Source organism: Balaenoptera borealis (genome assembly GCF_965194805.1).
Source record: "Balaenoptera borealis genome assembly, chromosome: 17".
Lineage (NCBI taxonomy): Eukaryota > Metazoa > Chordata > Mammalia > Artiodactyla > Balaenopteridae > Balaenoptera > Balaenoptera borealis.
Window position 1 is genome coordinate 80,888,977 of NC_138876.1, and position 22,329 is coordinate 80,911,305.

Genomic DNA, 22,329 nt, shown 5'->3' on the forward strand with positions numbered 1-22,329 from the left:
CTGACAGTCTAATTCTGAATTGATGCTGTAATACTTCTTAGACTGATTTAGAAATGCCACCAACTAATTCCCCCACTGGTCATAGTAGTAATGTTGCTCAGTGAATAATTAGCGTAGGTGTCACTTGTAATCTCTTTGGAATTCTGTTTGGCCAGTGGGTGTCTGCTTAAGCAGCGTAGGCGTCTAACGTGAACTTGGTTTCTTAAAGAATGAGTTCTTAAATAATTCCTACAGAAGTGTAGAGCCTAACCTTACAAGCATATACGATGCCTGAATTCTCGGCAATTTCAGTCACAATCATACACAAGCTTATCTCTTCATCCTACCTGTTTGAGAAGTATGGTTTCTGGAGATGTCACTGTCTATATAGGTGGTACTACTTTTAAAACAGGTTGTACATGGTCTAGTTGAAATACTTTTCCCTGTGTTTTCATGCCACCATGTACTGAATTAGGTCCTTTTAAAAAAGTAACATTTTCATGTATGTTACTCAGACTTAGCCTGTAGCATTGACGAAGACAAGGGAGCATGAATGAGCAACTTTTTCAACTATGACAATGGCCATTTACGCTCTGGAAATCTTACCAGGGGGCTCTTCTTACCAATTAGCGCTAAAAGCAATTGTGCATAATTTAAAATATTTTGAGATGCCTTACAAATAATAGTATCATTATGTAATAAGTAAGAGCATTCAAAAATTCTACACTCTACAAGAATTCTCTCATCACTCTGATCCTGATATTTCCATGGCGATCCAGAGTGCTAGACAGAGGCCACCTTTGAACTTTGGTACCTGATACTTCCCAAAGCATCTCTGTATTAACCAGTGATCATATGAACCACTGTGTACTCCTTAAGACATTGGAGAGGCTTTTCAAACCATGAAGTTTTGACTTCTTGAAAAACTAACTGGCCATTTACTGTTATCAGTGATCATGGTATTCTCAGCTGAGGTAGCTGAAACCTCACAGCATGAACTAAATGATAATTCCTAGTGGGTAGAGGCTTGTGGATATAACTGGAACGTCAAAAAAGTTTCTCCACTTTCGAAGCATAAACGCTGTCTTCTTATTCCCCTTGAATTACTTATCACTTTCCTTCTATAAGCATGTCAGTGCTGCTCTGTCTTCTAAATATCTTTACGCAAAACTGTTTCCTAAATATATATATACACACATATATATTTATGAATCAGTAGTACCAATTTTTCCATGATTATGTATAAAGGCAGACCGTGTCACAGGGGGTGTGGTTCTGGTATAAAGCAAAACCATGCTGATTCGTGGTGAGTAATATAGTTGCCAAGGGAACATAGGATACACAATGGTTCAACTTGAACTTTTCGACTACCATGTGAAAGCGATAGGCGTTCAGTAGAAACCGTACTTCGACGTGTGGATTTTGATCTTCTCCTGGGCAGCGAGATGCGGTGGATCCCCTCGTGAGTGCTGGCCAGGGCAGCAGCAGCTCCTGTCACCACGGGGTCTCCAGGGTGACCCACTGATGCACTGGCAACCGTTCTGATTTTCGCTTTCAGTACAGTGTTCAGTAAACCGCATGAGATAGGCAGCACTTTAGTATAAAACAGGCTCTGTGTGAGATGATTTTGCCCGGCTGTAGGCTAATGTGAGTGTTCCGAGCGCATCTGAGGGAGGTGAGGCTGAGCTACGATGTCCAGTAGGTTAAGTGTATTCAATGCCTTTTCCACTTGAAATGTTTTCGACTTAACGCTGGGTTTATCAGGATGTAAATCCAGTGTAAGTCAGGGAAGATCTGTACTAATAGATGAAGTCTTTCTCTTGTTGGAAGCCACACGTCCACAGCCTCTAGGACTATGTTTCCAGATGACTAATGCTTGTTTTCTCTACACTTTTCTAGTTTTACTCACGTTCTAGGGGAGCCTGCATGTGTTCTCTGCAGTGTATAAATGCCTGACATCAAAATGATCCTGCTATTCAGGCAACAGCGAAATTCAAAGTTGGATTGCGGTTAGAAGGACCAAAGCCAAATGCCTTCTACTTCACTCGCAGCATTACGTAGGAGGGTGCAATCGCGAAATGGGAGATGACTGACATTTAGACTTATCAATTTATTACAATTATTTTGCTCAATATTTTCTCGTATATTTTTTTCAGTGTTTGGGGAGCCTCTATATTCAAGTTTCCCATAATAACAAAGTTGGATATTACAGAAAGTGATGAGTGGTAGCTGTGGTCCTTTCGGGGAGCAAGTCCTGTACGTTAATATAAGAGCACAAGCAGACCGTGTAAGGATAGGGTTTGTCCGACGACGAGTGTGTTGACTATTTCCTGCTTAGTGATCCTCTTATAATAGGATGAACTGCTCTGTTCCAGGAGTCTTCCCGAGTGAATGCAGGCAGAGGAGGAAACAAGAAATCCATAATTTCACCATTAAAGCCGCACCTACTGCTGAACCTATGTTTATGGGAACCAGGTGCGTTCTGAGATGGACTTAGACATTTTCACAAGGTATTAAGTGTTCATTGACCAAGTACTTGTAGAGAATTGAATTTGGTAAACCTAGTCCCACTGTGTGCATCAGAGAAACTGTGATCAGTACTTACATCAGGAGGGGTTTTTTTTAGTTATCTTATGAAGAATATGTGGAATTTTATTTCTTAAAAATAACACAACCAAAATATACACAAATATTTCTTCTTGTAGCTGATGTTGCCATTCACAAGCAAGAGCTAAAAATGTGCTTTTCTAATTAAAAGATAATTTATAATTTGCAGTGCAAACACAGCATGAATATCTATAATAATTATAATAAATGCCAAGATTAAAGACAAATTGATGTAATATTTTTTTCACTCATAAAAAACAGGAAAAGGAAAAGTTAAAATCCCAGGTTATAGCACTAGCTGTTATTTCTCTGAGATCTCAAAACATTTGTAGAATATTTCTAGTAGGTATCCATATATACAACCAGGAATATAGAAAATGAATTATGAGCAATGCAAAATAAAGGCTCCTTAGGCGTTCGTGTAATTTCACTTTGTTTTCTGGATATTGGGTTAAGGGACATACTAAATTTTGTATTATTTTTTCTATTAGCAAAAGTAGATGTAATAGAATTTATAGTAAAAAATGTCTGATCACCACTGCCAATGCATGGCTTGCAGCTCTCTGCCATCTTTGTCCTTATAAAGAGATGGAAAGTAAGTCAGGGAAGAGAATCAAAAGAACTCTACCAAAGCAAAAGCATTCATGTCTCCACCTAAAAATAGCATCTTGGGAAATGACTGTCTCTGGCCTCACAATCCAGTTACGGTTTCTGCTCACAGGGTAAAATGGAAAAGAAACAAGAGTCCAGAAATAGACTCACATATATACAGTCACCTGATTTACTACAAAGGCACCATTGCAATTCAGTGGGGAAAGGATGATCTTCTTAATAAAAGATACCAGATGCAAAATAAATGCACCTTGGCCTTGACTGCTGATTATGCACAAAATGTATTTGAAACACACAAAAAATGTATTTTGAAATGGATCATAAAATTAAATGTAAAAGGTAAAACAATAAAGCTTTTAGGAGAAAAAAAAATAGAAAAATATCCCTTCTTTTCCCTCTGGGGAAGGACCAAAGAAAACATTAAAAGAAAAGATTGAGACATTAGATTTCATTGAAACTAAGAACTACTATTTATCAAAAGACCCCCTTAATTAGAGTAAAAAGACAAGTCACAGACTGGGAGAAGATATTTGCAGTACATGCATCTGACAAAGGACTAGTATCTAGAATATATAAAGAACTACAAATCGATAAAAAAAAAAGACAAGCTGATTTAAAAGTGAACAAAAGACTTGATGGGTTCTTCACAAAAGAGGAGAACCAATGGCCAATAAGCTATTAACAAAGTGCTTATATCATTAATCATCAGGAAAATGCAAGTCAAAACCACGATGAGGTGCCACTACACACCCACTCGACTGGCTTAAATTCAAAAGACTAACAATACCAAGTGTTGACAAAGAAGTGACACAATTGGAACTCTCGTACACTGCAGGGGGGAAGAGATTTGAAAGCACGGCAGTATCTTTTGAAATTACACACTGCACTGACTTGGTAATCCCACTCTTAGGTATTTACCCAAGAATAATAAGTGCATATGTTTACCAAAAGATGCATACAATAATGTATGGAGGTAAAACCTGGAAACAACCCAAATGCTTTTCAGTAAGAAATGGATAAATAAATTGTGGTATATTCACACAGTGGTATATTATGTAGCAATTTATAAAAGAATGAGCTATTGGTACACATAAAAACATAAAGAAATGTCACAGACATAACAATGAATTAAAATGACAGATACAGAGATTTCATACTGAATGATTCCATTTATATGAAGTTCAAGAATGGGCAAATGAACCATGCTGACAGAAGTTAATTTTGTAGAAGGGCCCTGAGGGAGACTTCTTGGGTGCTAGAAATATATTTTTTCATTGGGGTGGGGTTAAGTGGGTATATTCACAGACTTTACTAAATGTGTGTTTTACCTCAACTTTTTAAAATAACTGCAATGGTTGATTTATGTATTCTCACTATTTTGCCATATGTTGTTCTATGCATTTTTAGACTATATTGTTAGGTAGATCTATGTTCATAATTATTACATTTTCTTGATATATTTTCCCATTAACCTTTATACAACATTCTTCTTTGTTTAGTATGATGCTTTTAGTTTTAAAAAATATATTTTGTCTTGTATTTAATAGCTATCCTTGCTTTCTTTCAATCCATATTTGCCTGACATCTTTTTTCAATCTCTTCATTTTTATCCTTTCTTGCATTTTGTTTTACATGTGTCTCTTGTAGAAAATATATTGATAGATTTTTAGAAAACATTTACTTTAAATATTGTTATTTTAGGACTTAATTCTTTTTCCTGATATTGGCAGTATTTTACTCTGCTTCCTTTTTATTTCTACTTATGGGAAAGTTATACACTTAAAAAAATCTTTCTGGTGATTATCTGTAATTTATTAAGATATGCTTCATTTTCCCATAAGTGTCTAAAGCTTTATTTATATTTATTTCTATCTATGCTTTTCCCTAAATAAGACCTTTCCTCTGTATAGTCTTAGCATGCTCATTAGTCCCTTTTGTTTCTCTTGACACTGCCTGAATTAGTGTTGTTCAGAGGTTTTTTCCCAAATTTTTTAAACATTTATTTATTTATTTATTTATTTATCTTGGCTCTGTTGGGTCTTCATTGCTGCGTGCAGGCTTTCTCTAGTTGTGTCGAGCAGGGGCTACTCTTCGTTGCGGTGTGCAGGCTTCTCATCGCGGTGGCTTCTCTTGTTGCGGAGCACGGGCTCTAGGCACATGGGCTTTAGTATTTGTGGCTCGTGGGCTTCAGTAGTTGTGGCTCACGGGCTCTAGAGCGCAGGCTCAGTAGCTGTGGCGCACAGGCTTAGCTGCTCTGCGGCATGTGGGATCTTCCGGGACCAGGGCTCGAATCCATGTCCCCTGCATTGGCAGGCGACTTCCCAACCACTGCGCCACCAGGGAAGTCCCTTTCCATATTTTTTGACAATGTATTTCTTTCCTAGAAGTTCAAGGATTGAGCTGAGTAAGAGAGCCAGGTTCACCATCTTTTCCAACCTCAAAATAAATCTCTTTCTCTGTTTTTACACATAAGGACACTGATACTCACAGGGGTTAATGGAATAGCTCAGGGTCAGGACCACGAATTCTGTCCATCACTCACCAGTTCAACAGTTACAGAGAAATGGAAATACTCGCAATTAACTCCTTTTCCTGGCTTCCCATTTCCTACTGCAGGCAGCCTCACTCCGCCTTCTCCCTCTCACTTCCACTGGGAGATCCATGTGTCCTTCAGACCCTTGCTCAGTACTTACTATATGCAAGTCATCGTGAGGGTGATGGGGTGTGCTGGGGAGAGTGTGTGTCCCCAGTGGACACGACCTTCCCATAGGTCCCCAAATTCAAACGTAGTAAGCATCATATTGGACCACTGCTCTGAGATGTTCAGTTCCCATGGAGGATGTCTTAGACTTTTAAATGTATTGTCTGCCCTTGTATGTCTTTGTCTCGCATTGATCACCCTCCAGGCTGTGAGTCCCAGAGAGGCAAGAACGGTGCCTGGCAGAGGTGCTCAGAGCAAGTTTGCTCCCTTCTCAGTTTGGGGAAGTCCTTTACCTCAAGTCTAAGTCCAGCCTGACACAATTTTATTTTATTTTATTTTTATTGAAGTAGAGTTGATTTACAATGTTGTGTCAGGTTCTGGTGTATAGAAAAGTGATTCAGTCATACATTATTTTTTTCAGATCCTTTTCCATTATAGGTTATTGTAAGGCATTGAATATAGTTTCCTGTGGTATACAGTAAATCCTTGTTGCTTATCTATTTTATATATAGTAGTGTGTATCTGCTAATCCCAAACTCCTTATGTATCCCTACCCAACCTCCTTGGTAACCATAAGTCTGTTTTCTATGTCTGTGAGTCTATTTCTGTTTCATAAATAAGTTCATGTCATATTTTAGATTCCACATATAAGTGATATCATATTTGTCTTTGGCTTACTTCACTTAGTATGATAATCTCTAGGTCCACCCATGTTGCTGCAAATGGCATTATTTCATTCTTTTTTATGGCTGAGTAATATTCCATTGTATATATGTACCACATATTCTGTATCCATTCATCTGCCAGTGGACACTTAGGTTGCTTCCATGTCTTTGCTATTGTAAATAGTGCTGCAATGAACATTGGGGTGCATGTATCTTTCTGAATTAGAATTTTCTCTGGACATATGACCAGGAGTGGGATTGCAGGATCATATGGTAGTTCTGTTTTTAGTTTTTTAAGGAACCTCCATACTGTTCTCCATAGTGACTGCACCGATTTACATTCCCACCCACAGTATAGGAGGGTTCCCTTTTCTCCACACCCTCTCCAACATCTGTTATTTGTAGACTTTCGGATGATGGCCATTCTGACTGGTACGATGTGATACCTCATTATAATTTTGATTTGGATTTCTCTAATGATTTGCAATGTTGAACATCTTTTCATGTGCCTGTTGGCCATCTGTACGCAGCCTCATGCAATTTTAGACTGCAGAACCCTTGGTCCATGTCTACTCATAGGAGGAACATGGTCAGAGAGGGGAGTTCAAAGGAAGACAATGGGGGAGGGCCGTGTTTTGCCTGTCGCCGGTACCTTACGGAGCACGCAGTGCTCCGTGGCTAGCATGCCCAGGACAGTCGGGGCTCAGGACAGATGATCTGCCCGATTCTGAGATTCAAGTTAAATCAAATTCAGTGGTGTAGCGTGAACCTGTAGGAGGTGTGTGCATGAACAGAGAAGGGCAGATCCACATCTGATGACGGGGAAGGACAAGAGAGCCTGTAGGAGGTGTGTGCGTGAACAGAGAGGGGCAGATCCACATCTGATGACGGGGAAGGACAAGAGAGCCTGTAGGAGGTGTGTGCGTGAACAGAGAGGGGCAGATCCACATCTGATGACGGGGAAGGACGACGAGAGCCTGTAGGAGGTGTGTGCGTGAACAGAGAAGGGCAGATCCACATCTGATGACGGGGAAGGACAAGAGAGCCTGTAGGAGGTGTGTGCGTGAACAGAGAAGGGCAGATCCACAGCTGATGACGGGGAAGGACAAGAGAGCCTGTAGGAGGTGTGTGTGTGAACAGAGAAGGGCAGATCCACATCTGATGACGGGGAAGGACGACAAGAGCCTGTAGGAGGTGTGTGCGTGAACAGAGAAGGGCAGATCCACATCTGATGACGGGAAAGGACAAGAGAGCCTGTAGGAGGTGTGTGTGTGAACAGAGAAGGGCAGATCCACATCTGATGACGGGGAAGGACAAGAGAGCGATGATCTATTTTGCGTTTCTAAGCCCCTCCCCACATCGAGGGGCCTCCTTGGTCACTGCTGGGTGCCTGGTAGCGCCGGGTGGAACCCCACAAAGTGACCCTCGCCAGCATATTGCGCCTCGGTCCTTGAACAAGACCTCTAGCAGCTCTCTTTGCCCTCGGCTAAACCCATCACCCAAGGCTGAAACACACCATAACGGAAGAGCTGAGTCCCAAACCCCTTTATAAAGCAGCGGAGGAAAGAGGCCCGTTTAGCCAAACCAGCACACTTTATAAATGTAGGCAGCTGGCTCGCTTGCAAAAAAAATCAACCTAGTTTCTTGCCCAAAATAACATCCAGATGAAGTGAAGATAGAAAATGTAGATGCCATTTAAAAACCAGCCCAGTGATGGAGTTAAATACTTGTTACCACCCCGGAAGGGAAAAGACTTTCTAATCTTACTAAGAGAAGGAATTACGAAGGAAAGAAAAAAAGGTAAACTTGTCTGTGCTAACGGAAAAGTATCTTCGGTGAATGGAATAACCAAAATAAAATGGCCAGCAGCTCACAAAGAAATATTATTTCTACAGTTATGATAAAGGCTTACTATTTTATGTAACTAAAAATAAATACAAATTAATAAGAAAGTTACAGTACATGAATGGGTCCAGTTACTATACAAAAGATGCCAAGAAATTTTCTAAAGAAATTGGAATCTGTTTTACTTTTTACCTTTTAAAAAGAGTGCATCAAAAGAGAAAGTTGAAACTAAAAACGCTGGGTCTCCATGGCCTAAATCACAGAGTATTTACCGGCAGCCTTAATAGTTAAATCCCACCTACTTCTTGGTGGGTTTTAATTTCTCTTTCAGGAGAACTTCAACTTTTCAGACACATCAAAATTGTTCTAGCAAAACGTTTAGTTTTATTTCTGTTTGTGACTTAAAAGCCTTGGATAATCATGAGTTGTCCTATACGGATTCAAGCCTGCCCTTCACCTACCATTTTCCTTCTTTCTTTTTTCCTCCTTCTGATCTGTGTGTTTCCGCTTCGCGCTTAGCGTGAGCTCCCTGGTTAGTGAGCGCTCTCGGTGCATCGGGTACGGATGCTTGTGGGAAATCTCAGAGCTCCGAGCCTGAATTTGGACAGCAAAAAGTATAAGTATAATTATAAGTATAAAAGTATAAGTATAATTATAAGTATAAAAGTATAAGTATAAAAGTATAATTTATTGACACCTGTCAATAAATTCAGCTGTACTGTGGCAATCTCGTCCAGCTTGGGTTCATCTGTCCAGTACTAGTTGTTAGGTCACAGCCCTTGAAGACGTTCGGGAAACGTGCCTTTTTGCAAAAGCGTCGAATTCCCTAAACTTAAAGTGCCAGCAATTACAGGTCTCCCTACTGAGCTCCAGTGACGGACCTTCCTGGGTGTCCGGTGCTGCGTTAAGTGCACTGGGGGACGACGCCCAGGCTGTCGCATTTGCTTTCTGTCTGTGGAAATTTAGTCCGAGGCCTCTTCTTCCACGCTCGGCTCGTTTCACTGAGTTCGCTGGCTGCCACCTCGCTGACGAAAGAGGCCTGGAGAGCAGAGGCGGCTTGCAGCCCGGCTCACGACGGCCGCCGGCAGCACCCCCAGAAGGGGGTCCGGGAGGGTCCGCGTCACCCCCCCGTTAAGCATCAGAGGCGCTGTGCTTATTCCTCCGTGGCGGAAGCGGGCTGCGTGTGCAAGGCTGACACTGAGCATCCAAGGACTGTCTGGTTTCTACACGTCCCGTGTTGTTTATGAACAGTTTTTAGATTAGCGTATACTTAAGACTAAAATTCCTAAAAATTGCCTTAAATTAGGAAATCATGCCATAAATAAATGCTACCTCATTAGCATCTTCAGGGCAGGAACAAGCACAATGGAAGCTACTTCCGTGAAGGCCTTAGTGTCCGTCCGGGGCGTTGCCGAGGTCCAGGCGAAGGGCTCCGTGTGCCCTGGTGGTGCCGGCCGTGCCCGGGTGACATGGAGGAGTGGTACTGCCAGCCGACGCTGCCTCCCAGACGGCCGCCGTCCACTGGCCACTGTCCACGGTGGCCCTTTGGGGGCTGTTGCATCCTCACAGACACCTCTCCTCGTGGGAAGCTGGAGCGCGTTTTCTCAGCAGTTATGTAGAATGCTTGCAGCCGAGCCAAGGACCTAATCGCTAATCTTGCAGAGACGCACACATGCTGCCTGGAGAGGGAAGCCAAGCTCAGAGCAAGCTCTCCGCACCTCCCCAGACAGGTCGGAGCCAGAGCCTCCTGACCGGCGAAGCTGGTGACATCGGATTTGGTTCAGATGATTCTGTTCGGTGGATGAATTCGTGTAGAAGGAAGAAACAGGAAGACGATGGAGTCGGCTGGGCACAGAGAGCGTGAACTCTGCAAGTTCAAGTCCTGACTCTGCCGTTCACGAGCTCTGACCCTGGACCAGTGACCTTCTCCAGGATTCAGTCTCTCCATCTATACGATGCAGATGGGGATGGTCGTAGTATTAACATCTCATAGGTGGCTGTGAGGACTAAAGCCGTCATCAGCTGTAAAGGGCTTGGAACGAAGCTGGCACGGTCTCCACGGTGGATGTGAGCTGTTGTCATTGCGTGGCCTCCATCCTCCTCGTTAGCACGTGCTTGTCTTCCCTGTAATGAGCACATTACCCCCCAGAGTCAAATATACTAACAAGAGAGGGAATAAATTACGATATATTTCAATAAAAGTACTTAATCCTCTTAGGGAGTTATTAGTAATTTTTACTGGTGAGTATTGATTATTTCAAGAGTGTGATCTATTAGAAATTGTGACTCAGAACCAGTGGCAAAGAGCCTTAGCAGCCTTAGCAACTCAGTTTTGTTTCATCAGACTTAATACTGACAACAGTTTGAATCAAACATGATCTGAATAGCCATTTATTCTTTAAAATGATACCCTTTATGATCCTAAAGATGTTCTAAAACATGTTATAAGGCAGGATTTCTCAAGCTAGTGTTCACAGCCATATTCTCATGATTCCATTAAAGAATTCTCTTAATTTAGAGGTGATACTTAAAATGAAATTATTTTAGCAGTAATAATGACTAAACATCCAATTTATAGGGCTACATCACAGTTGAAAGATATTTTCATACAAGAAGATTACATTTAGTGCTTCTAAGACAGCTCTTTTTTTTTTTTTTTTTAATTCTGATTTCTTCTAAAAGGCTGAGAATCAATTTACAAAAAGGTCTTAAATGTACATTCCAAAGTATGTTAGCCTGGACGTACAATAAAGGCCTCAACACCAATTGCTGACAGCATCAGGAAAAAAAAAGCTCATGTATTAGCAACTGAAACAATATCCTGTAACTTAGAGATGCCCTCAGTGACGTGATTTCAAACCCTAACCCTAACCCAACCCTGAACCTAACCCTAACCCTAACCAAGTAGTCTGAACTCCTCTAACAGTACAATAAGGACAAAGATAAGTGAAAGGGCATTTAGAGTTTGAGTGATACACCTAGGAAATACATATTATTACTCACCATCTGCTCCTCTAAAATATGCCTGGATGTGATTCCTAGTGACAGAAGGTGAGACGAGGCAAAGTCTCACAACTGTCGAGGATGGTCCCACTGAAAACAACAATCATCATCTTGCTAAAGTGAGTGTGGTGTTTCAGCGATTGGTAATCAAGTTTACGATGCTCTATTTCCTCTCTTCCACTTGACATCGATGAGTACTGGTTATAAAGGTGGCAACTGCTTTAATAATTAGGGCACCAAAAGAGCATATGAAATTAACTGTGTTTCTTTGCAACTGGCTAGTATTTACATGCAGGGTGCAGCAAGGCCTCTTTATCATACAGCTACGCTCAAATCTCTTTGAGCTGAGGAATAATGGATGAAAAAATCTAATATAAACTTGGAATTTTTTCAACTGTCTAGATCTCATTCATACAATAGGTATTTGATGGAGTCTTCCTGCAATTAATGGCTTAAAATCTATTCTCTTCATTAGTTGGCAACTTCTTAGGAAAATCAAAATTTAATAGATGATTCCTTTGAGTGGCATATGAGCTTTTCCACTGTGATTTGGATACAAAGCATGAATTCAAACAGTTACCTTGGCTCCAGTATTCTAAAATTCAAACCTATTATAACTGATCAATAGAGTTGTATAAAATCAGAAAATATCAGTATCAGAGACCGCCAAGGCCATCATCACCAAAAACCGAAACGATGCTTCTTGTCTGTAGCATATATGAATTTCCTAGGGCTATCCAACTGAAGGTTGAATTGCTCCAGAGACGCAAAATTTACTGCCACCCAGGACAGGGTTGAAAAAGTGTAAACCTTTACTGTAAAAGTGATGTCTGAGCAGATCAGAGGAATGAACGTCTCAAACTAAAGTGCAGGGCTCTCAGCCCTGAGGTTCTGGGCAGAGTGAGAGGTGTTGAAACACCTGTTCAGTGTGATAAAAAAGGCAAGACTACTTAGCAGTGACACGGCTCAAGGGACAGAATCATTGTCGTCGCTGCATAAATTTTTAATTTCCCCAAAGAGAATTGCAGGCAAGAGGCGGAGCATAGAAGGAAGGTCTTCTCAGGTGAGATGTCCGTGGCATGACCTTGGGATTTAACTGTGAAGGAGGCAAGCCTGGGGCGAAGGTGTCATCTGTGGAGGACACACAGCTCAGGTTCTGGCCCCGGACTGGGAATGCAGGAGCAGCCCACGGACGCCCCAGAACGAGGTTGGGCAGCTGGGAGGAAAAAGACCGGCTGTAAAGGAGAAAGTAACTAATACCCAATAAAACTGTCAAAACCCCGCTTTGGACAGTGGGTTTAAGTAATCATATTAATCACCCTCACGAGGTTTACAAGCAGACTAGCAGATAAATAAGGTCACTTGTTTCCTTAAAGGGTTTGGATTGGTTTTATAGTTCAGACTGTTTCAGAAGATAGAAGATGGAAATTGAAACAAACTTTACAGTAAGTTTAAGGAGCACAGCATCCCCGAGCAGCTGGAGATTTTCCCTCTCACTGCGTTCTCAGCCCAACCATCGACCTCACCCAGAAAACATTCATTGATTTGACTCGTGGCACTGAGTCCATTCATAAGAAATCAACCATCCTGTGAATGGTTTATTTAAAGCCAATATTTCTATCTATATACCTCAAATTATATTTTTCAATTTTTTTTAAAGAAATGAGCATTCTTTCTGCTGCTAAATAAATAAAACTAGGAACAGCAAGTAAGTCAATAGTCCTTTGAGTCATAAAAAGCCATTTCCCTCATTATTCTCATCATTTGTAAGCATTTTAATCGAAGTAGAAGATAGTACTTTCTTCAGAGGACTCAAGTAACCAGAGTGAATTTCCTTCATTGCTAAGGATGGCAATCAATTAGTTTGTTTATGGCTCGTAGTAACAAAGAGTATTTACATGAGTTATTGCAGTGGAAGTAAAAGATACTCCCCTGAGCCCTGATCTCACGGAACCTCTTCCAGTCTCTGTGAAGTTAGCACAAGAGATACGAGGGCTGCCCTCTTCCGCTGATGAGGAAGTCAAGACTCCGCTCATTAGCGACTTGCCCAGATTCACATGCTCGGAAGTGGAGAAGCTGCTTCTAAACCCTAGTGTGTGTTTTCTGTTTTTGTTGTTTTTTAACCCAAACTTCAAATCGACTCTCTTTCCTGACTTCCTGCTTCAGGTCCTTCTTTGGAATGAAGTCAAAGTTACACAAACATACGTACAACTGCTGTTGGGTCTACTTAAACATACTAACTTTTTACAGCATTTTGAACTACAATAATGTGTTTTATCAGTTTTTCTACGATGGTTCCTTATATAGCAAGCCTCAGGACATCCAGAGCTCTCAAAAGACCAGCATTAAGAAAAAAAAAGAGAAAGAAAACCAAACAAAACCCTTTTCCAATACTGCTAAGAAGTCCTGGTGTTACCATCTTGAATGAAAACCAGTGCTTCTTCGTCCCCCACAAATGCTCTCCTGCAGTGGGCAGAGAAGCTGATGGGTCCTGGTGGAGTGATGACCCTGAATGAAATAATTCCCCTGATGCTTCAGGGGGGAAAGCCTTCTGAAGCAGCGAGACCACCTGTCGTGATTAGAACGATGTCAAAGTGACTGAGAAGCCCTCGTGCCCGAGCAGCGGTTCCCAGGTGTGGTCCTTGCTCACCTGCATCTCAGTCATCGAGCAGCCACAGTGACAAACGCAGATTCCAGGCTGCTGTCCTGAGCCAGGTTCTCTGGAGCTGGTCTCTATGTTCGTTTCCTAAGCAATTCTATAGGAGCGCCTGGCGGACACCAGAAATTCAGTGATCTCCTCAGCCTGGTACGGCAGGCTTGGGGAAAATAAGTGATGCTAATCCATCTCATCTGGGTCTGATTAATAAACTAGAATGTTCTCAAGAGCAAGGACTATATCTGACTCACTTATGTGTCTCAGAGCTTAGAGGCGGCCTAAGTGATCACAGAAGCTCAGTAACTATTGGCTGAACACATGCTAGAACAGAGTTTCTCAAACATAGACAAGGAATTGAATAAATATAAATAAGTATGGAAATAAATAAATGGGAGAGAAAAAGAATCTAAAAAAATGAGGGGATATATGTATATGTATAACTGATTCATTTTGCTGTACCGCAGAAACTAACACAATATTGTAAATCAACTATATTCCAATAAGAATTTTCAAAAAAAAACAAAAACAAAAAAGAAAACCAAAACCAAAAATAAATAAATAAATACGTAAATGGGGAAGAAAGGCTGGTTCTACCTTAAATAGACTGCCAACTAATAAATGTAGACTATTGATAAAAGTGGCAAATTACCATTAAGCAAACACACAGGAATAATTGTTGCAATCCAGAATCAGCAATGGATGCTAAAATTAGATGTTTAAGGTATGATGGGAAACAAGATATTTGGTCAAGAAGTACCTCTCCACAAGATACCTATTCATTACAAAGGGAAAACTAGTAAATTTAGAGTGGGGATGTCTGTCAGACAAATGATCAAAGATGACAGCAGTAATGATACGTAGTCCCCCAAATATAATTTATTCATTGTGAAGTCCCCTGCTTTCCTTTTCCTTGTTATACTTGAAAGTTGCTAAGACAGTAGTATTAAATGTTCTCACCACACACACAAAAATGATGATTAGGCGATGGCGGTGTTAACTAACCCTATGGTGGTAATCATTTTGTAATATATGTGCATCACATCATCACGTTTAAACTTACACAATGTTATATGCCAACTTATCTCAATAACACTGGAAAAAATTATACACAATCTAGGCTTTTGTTTAAATAAACTGTTTAATTTAGAACAATCTTAGATTTACAGAAAAACTGTGAACATAGTACAGAGTGTTCCCATATACCCCACACCCAGTTTTCCATATTATAACACCTTGCATTAATATGGTACACTTGTGACAATTAATGAACCTGTATTAAACATTGTTATTCCTAAAAGTCCATCCTTCATTCAGATTTCCTTAGTTTTTAGCTGCTGTCTCTTTCCTGCTCAGGATCCCATCCAGGAAACAACATTATGTTTGGTAATTGTGTCTCCTTTGCCTCCTCTTGGCTGTGACAGTTTCTCAGACTTTCCTTGTTTTTGATGACCTTGATGGTTTTGTTCAGGAATTTTGTAGAATGTCCCTCAGTTGGGGTTTGTCCGAGATTTCTCTCATGACTGGGTGATGGGTTTATAGGACGAGGACCACAGAGGTAAGGTATTAATACCATTTGACTGCATCCCATTTGAGGTGGGATATGTACTCTCCTCGTGACATGTCTCTTTATGTTGACCTCACTCACCTGGCTGAGGTGGTTTGGTCAGTTTTTAGTAATTATAAATAAAGCCACTATAAACATTTGCATACAAATGTGTGGACATAATTTCCAGATCAGTTGGGTAAATACTCAGGAGTGTGATTGCTAGATTGTATCTTAAGACAATGTTCAGCTTTGTAGAAACTATCAAATTGTCTTCCAAAGTGGCTGCACGTTGAGCAGGGGCTGATGCGATCAGACCAGCTTTTATGAACATGATTTAGTAGCAATCCCAGAGGCGGCTTCAAGAGTTGAGACAGAGAGGTCTAGCTGAGGGAATTCCTACAACTCCAACTGTTCTGACCGCCGTAGCTTAGGGCAGCGGCAGACAGAGCTGAGAGAGGCGGGGAGGGCTTTGGAGCCCAGTAGAAAGCACAATGCAGGGATGGAAAATGAAATTGGGCACTTTTGGCAATTTACTGCCTTTCTGGTATAATCATCTGTCCAGAAATTAAGTCACCACTGCCACCTATTGGTGAATAAGCCGCCTGTTCTAACCTTGTCCCGCACAGAAATATACCGACGAGAATCTTGTTGATTTCTCTCACTCACTCCAGTCAACCCACCCCAGAATATCTATTGAGCTCTGTTCAAAGTACCGAGGGGAGTGAAAAATAAATGCCCTGTGTTCAGGCTGGGAGAGTTTAAGGTTTAAGAGAATATATGCAAAACAGCTACCCGCTCATCTGTTTAAGTGCAAGGTGAGGCCCCAGGGGGAGAACTGGACGGGACTGATTTAGCTTGCTGCCGGCTGAAACGGCGGTGGAAGGTGGCCCATCCGTAAAGGACACACACAGATGGAAGCTTTACATGTGGTCTGAAAGGGGAGTCCCCAGGTCCAATGCACCCTAGAGCAGGGGTCCTCAACCCCCGGGCCGCAGACCGGTAGCGGTCCGAGGCCTGTTGGGAACCGGGCCGCACAGCAGAAGGTGAGCGGCGGGCGGGCGAGCAAAGCTTCATCTCCCGCTCCCCATCGCCCCCCATCGCTCGCATTACCGCCTGAGCCATCCCCCCCCATCCCCCCACCCCCAGAGAAAAACCATCTTCCACGAAACTGGTCCCTGGTGCCAAAAACGTTGGGGAGCACTGCCCTAGAGAACCGTCAGCCTCAGACTCCAGTGGCATTTCTAACAAGCAGGTTTGAGAGTTAATTGTCCCAAGCTTTGAGCCAGGTGTCCTTTTCCAAAATGTATGAGATGCTACAAGGAGAAGAACATCTCCTTTCTTTAAAGAAGACACCATTTCCAGGCAAGAGCCTGCTGTGGCCACCTTCTCGAAAGGAGAAGACCCAGATGCATCCAAAGAAATGAAAACATTATTCACATCACTAGCAAAGGACTGAAAATTGTTTGTGCTAAACTAGAGGATCAAATGGCAGCTGGTCTCTGGCTGTCCCGGGATTTGTACTTATTTTAAAGGAGACTAAAATTAAGTCTAGCCTAGATGTGGCCATCACCAAAAGTGAGTGGGAGACAGAGGCTTGGAGAGAGTTAGGTACCCCTGAGGTCACACAGCTCTGAAGTGCAGAGCTGGGATTTGCATCCAAGTAGGGTGATTTGGGACCCCTTTTTCTGGAAATGTCACGTTAGACTGTTTCCTCAACTTTTACTTGAGTTAACTGCAGCTGCTTGATACAGCATTAGTAAATTGCTGGTACCATGAACTATGACTAATTTTTATTATTTTAAGCACAGTCTAACATACACTATCTCGTTTTTCCATTAAGATCAGAGTAGTGTCTTATCATTTTTCTCCGTATAATATTTTACATATACAACTTTATTACTTTCAAATTCCAGTCTTTTAATTTTTTGAATTATTCCCAATCACTTGGATGGTTTATGTCTACTTAGCCATGACATAAATATTTTAAAAGTTTGTAATGATTCAAATATTTACCTAAGAACATTGCAATTTGTTTCTTTATCTTTCTGAGTATCTCAGCTCAAAAATATGAATAGAATGCACTATGATGCCCTTGCTAGAAAATTATGTCTACTATCTTTTTCCTCCTATTGCATTTAAGTATGCCAGTTAGCTGATTCAGAATCATAAAAGTGACATAAAGGTAGCTCAGACTAAACATGTATGAGAGAAAGTACACAAATTAAGCTTTTTATAATTCTTGATGTAATTTAGTACTATCTTTAAAGACCCCCATGTGTGCAGAGTGACCACCTTGACAGCACTGTCACGTGTGTGTGCATGGAGCCAGAGCCGCTTTCCTGTGTTGCCTTCTTTGGCAGAGACCATCAGTGTGGAATCAGGAAGCATACGTCACCAAAGAGAAACGTGTAGTACAAATATACTGTATAATTCTCTTCTGGCCTCGCCTTGATTAAAAGGGACATATGGGCAAGGAGTCTTGCACAGAGAGAAAGCAATTTTCTAATCTCCCCAGACCTAAACGTCGTTTCTTTATTTAGATGCTGCACTATACTGTGAATTGTTTTTTTTTCCTAAGATGATAAGAAATATAGAATACTTGCCACTCAGCACACTGAACAAAAAGCCTCGCGTTACCTGTCTGCTCAGTCTAACTCCATGATTGTAAATGAGATCGGCTGTCACATTTATCATAGGCTATGGATTCTGTTTTATTTTCCTGATATTTAGCATAGAGATAAGAACTTTGTGTTGTCCTTGGTTTTACTATAGAATCTTTAACTGTCCGTAATGTAACTCATTAACTCCAAAGCTTGTTATTGTAAACATTTCTGAAATGTGTTTGTGAAAATTGCATGTTATCACAAAACCAGTTTGTTATAGGAAATGTTAGTCATAAATATGCCTATTACTTATTGATTTGTTATAAATGACCATATCAATTTTCTCCCTTCTTTTTCTTTCCCTTGTCATACTATATAGAATTGTACGAATTACATATATATACACACAGTGAAAACTCTGAAGAGCTGGTAGATAAAAAAGCCAAAATTAAACACACATTTGAGAAATAAGTTTAAGGAAGGCCTTTATTAAAGTTAGAGTGGAAACAACTTGAACTTGCGACCTTTGAAACTTAGGTCTTTGATACCCAGCTGATGTGTCATCCCACTCAGAAACCTCACTACATTTTGTCATGTGGAGCAATATGATTCATCTCCACCAAAGCCTCCTGGAAAGTAAGTGATTCCAGCTCTCTCCCTGACAGAGAGGTATCAGGGAACTCGAGAAGTGTCGGGCACCTTTGTTGGTGCTGGAGAGCAAGGATGCTTGGTGCTGTCACAGATGTTGGTGGAGTGTCAAGGGGAAAGGAGACAGCTTATAGACTTCCAGCTGACCAAGTTGTGTTGTTCAAGCATCAAAATAAGTAAGTAATTTTGTCAAAATTATCATGAACTCTTAATGTTGCTTAAAGGTGTGGGCAAAACATACATGATTTTTCCATCGTATTTACAGAACATGTTGTCTGTTACTCAATTCAAACTACATGTGTATTGAATGAAGTTGAGGTCAAATCAGACAGTAAAATATTATGTAACAATCTTGCAGCCTGGAGTGTGTGTGTGTGTATGTGTGTGCAAAATTCCATTACTATAGGCAGAAAAAAAGCTGTGAGAGAAATTATTTTAAGAGTTGTGTGAGAGATTATAGTTAAAAAGAGAAAAAGGTAAGTGTGAAATGTAATACACCAAGTTCTAGAGAGAAATGAGCTTGAAAGATTTTATTACTATCAGAAAGGGCTTGATTCCATGAACTCCATGACACTCTTTGTCTTGGAAGCTCCCCCAGGTTTTTGTGTTACAGTCCTAACCTGTTCCCTGAATTCAAAACTGAATTGGGGTCCTGAATTTCTAACAGACAACCTTGACTCGATAATCGCAGCTGACATGAAATAGAACTTGTATTCACTTTGCTCAGGAAAAATAATCTTGTTACCCAAGAAGGTACAAAATACATATGGAGGGCGCCTTCAAGATGGCAGAGGAGTAAGACGTGGAGATCACCTTCCTCCTCACAAATACATCAGAAATACATCTACATGTGGAACAACTCCTACAGAACACTACTGAATGCTGGCAGAAGACCTCAGACTTCCCAAAAGGCAAGAAACTCCCCACGTACCTGGGAAGGGCAAAAGAAAAAAGAAAAACCAGAGACAAAAGAATAGGGATGGGACCTGCACCTCTGGGAGGAAGCTGTGAAGGAGGAAAAGTTTCCACACACTAGGAAGCCCCTTCACTGGTGGAGATGGGGGGTGGCCGGGGGGAAGCTTTGGAGCCATGGAGGAGAGCGCAGCAACAGGGGTGCAGAGGGCCAAGCGGAGAGATTCCCACGTGGAGGATTGGTGCCGACCAGCACTCACCAGCCTGAGAGGCTTGTCTGCTCACCCGCCAGGGTGGGCGGGGGCTGGGAGCTGAGGCTCAGGCTTTGGAGGTCAGATCCCAGGGAGAGGACTGGGGTTGGCTGTGTGAACACAGCCTGAAGGGGGCTAGTGCACCACAGCTAGCTGGGAGGAAGTTTGGGAAAAAGTCTGGATCTGCCGAAGAGGCAAGAGACCATTGTTTCGGGGTGCACGAGGAGAGGGGATTCAGAGCACCGCGTAAACGAGCTCCAGAGACGGGCGCGAGCCGCGGCTATCAGCGCGGACCCCAGAGACGGGCATGGGACACTAAGGCTGCTGCTGCAGCCACCAAGAGGCCTGTGTGCAAGCACAGGTCACTATCCACACCTCTCCTCCTGGAAGCCTGTGCAGCCCGCCACTGCCAGGGTCCCGTGATCCAGGGACAACTTCCCCGGGAGAACACACAACACGCATCGGGCTGTTGCAACGTAATGCTGGCCTCTGCCGCCGCAGGCTCGCCCCGCATCCATACCCCTCCCTCCCCTGGCCTGAGTGAGCCAGAGACCCCAAATCAGCTGCTCCTTCAACCCCCTTCTGTCTGGGTGAAGAACAGACGCCCTCAGGTGACCTGCATGTAGAGGAGGGGCCAAATCCAAAGCTACACCCTGGGAGCTGGGTGAACAAAGAAGAGAAAGGGAAATCTCTCCCAGCAGCCTCAGGAGCAGCAGATTAAATCTCCACAATCAACTTGATGTACACTGCATTTCTGGAATACCTGAATAGACAACGAATCATCCCAAAATTGAGGCAGTGGACTTTGGGAGCAACCGTAGACTTGGGGTTTACTTTCTTCATCTAATTTGTTTCTGGTTTTATGTTTATCTTAGTTTAGTATTTAAAGCTTATTATCATTGGTAGACTTGTTTATTGATTTGGTTGCTCTCTTCCTTTTATATATATATATATATAAATATATATATATATGTTTCTTTTTTCCTTTTTCTCTTTTTGTTACTGTGTATGTGTATGCTTCTTTGTGTGATTTTGTCTGTATAGCTTTGCTTTTGCCATTTGTCCTAGTGTTCTGACTGTCTGGGTTTTTTTTGGTTTTGGTTTTGGGTTTTTTTAGTATAGTTTTTAGTGCTTGTTATAATTGGTGGATTTGTTTTTTGGTTTGGTTGCTCTCTTCTTTCTTTCTCTCTTTTTTTAAAATTACTTTTTAATTTTTTTATTTTTCAAAAATTTTTTCTATTTTTATAACTTTATTTTGTTTATTTATTTTTTCTTTCTTTCTTATTCTCCCTTTCTTCTGAGCCATGTGGGTGACAGGGTCTTGGTGCTCTGGCTGGGTGTCAGGCCTGAGCCTCTGAGGTGGGAGAGCTGAGTTCAGGACATTGGACTACCAGAGACCTCCCGGCCCCACGTAATATCAAACGGTGAAAGCTCTCCCAGACATCTCCATCTCAACACTAAGACCCAGCTCCACTCACCGATCAGCAAGCTACAGAGCTGGAAACCCCATGCCAAACAACTAGCAAGACAGGAACACAACCCCACCCATTAGCAGAGAGGGTGCCTAAAATCATAATAAGGTCACAGACACCCCAAAACACACCACCAGACGCGGTCCTGCCCACCAGAAAGACAAGATCCAGCCTCGTCCACCAGAACACAGTCATCAGTCCCCTCCACCAGGAAGCCTGCATAACCCACTGAACCAACCTTAGCCACTGGGGGCAGATACCAAAAACAACAGGAACTACAAACCTGCAGCCTGTGAAAATGAGAGCCCAAACACAGTAAGTTAAGCAAATGAGAAAACAGAGAAATACACAGCAGATGAAGGAGCAAGGTAAAAACCCACCAGGCCAAACAAATGAAGAGGAAATAGGCAGTCTACCTGAAAACTAATTCAGAGAAATGATAGTAAAGATGATCCAAAATCTTGGAAATAGAATGGAGAAAATACAACAAGGACCTAGAAAAACTAAGGAGCAAACAAACAATGATGAACAACACAATAAATGAAATTTAAAATTCTCTAGAAGGAATCAATAGCAGAATAACTGAGGTAGAAGAACGGATAAGTGACCTGGAAGATAAAATACTGGGAATAACTACTGCAGAGCAGAATAAAGAAAAAAGAATGAAAAGAATTGAGGACAATCTCAGAGACCTCTGGGACAACATTAAATGCACCAACATTCGAATTATATGGGTCCCAGAAGAAGAGGAGAAAGAAAAAGGGACTGAGAAAATATTTGAACAGTTTATAGTTGAAAACTTCCCTAATATGGGTAAGAAAACAGTCAA

The 22,329-nt window shown here is 41.7% G+C and overlaps 2 protein-coding genes across 13 annotated transcripts in view; both read left to right on the plus strand.

The window, feature by feature from the left end:
* The window catches only part of RB1CC1 (RB1 inducible coiled-coil 1), a 117,642-nt gene that overhangs the window by 67,041 nt on the left and 28,272 nt on the right, over nucleotides 1-22,329 (plus strand). For 6 of the 12 annotated variants that reach the window (XM_082362968.1, XM_082362976.1, XM_082362981.1 and 3 more), the window contains 3 exons: nucleotides 2,355-2,454; nucleotides 18,883-19,041; nucleotides 19,571-21,959. In XM_082362968.1, the coding sequence (XP_082219094.1) occupies nucleotides 2,355-2,454; nucleotides 18,883-19,041; nucleotides 19,571-19,842 (531 nt within the window). In that variant the 3' untranslated portion in view covers nucleotides 19,843-21,959. Of the gene's footprint in view, nucleotides 1-2,354; nucleotides 2,455-13,578; nucleotides 13,611-18,596; nucleotides 19,046-19,532; nucleotides 21,960-22,329 lie in introns of those variants that run through there. The other 6 variants (XM_082362978.1, XM_082362982.1, XM_082362984.1 and 3 more) reach the window with 6 other exon arrangements.
* The window catches only part of ST18 (ST18 C2H2C-type zinc finger transcription factor), a 372,885-nt gene that overhangs the window by 12,133 nt on the left and 338,423 nt on the right, over nucleotides 1-22,329 (plus strand). The gene's annotated exons all lie outside the window — the stretch shown is intronic.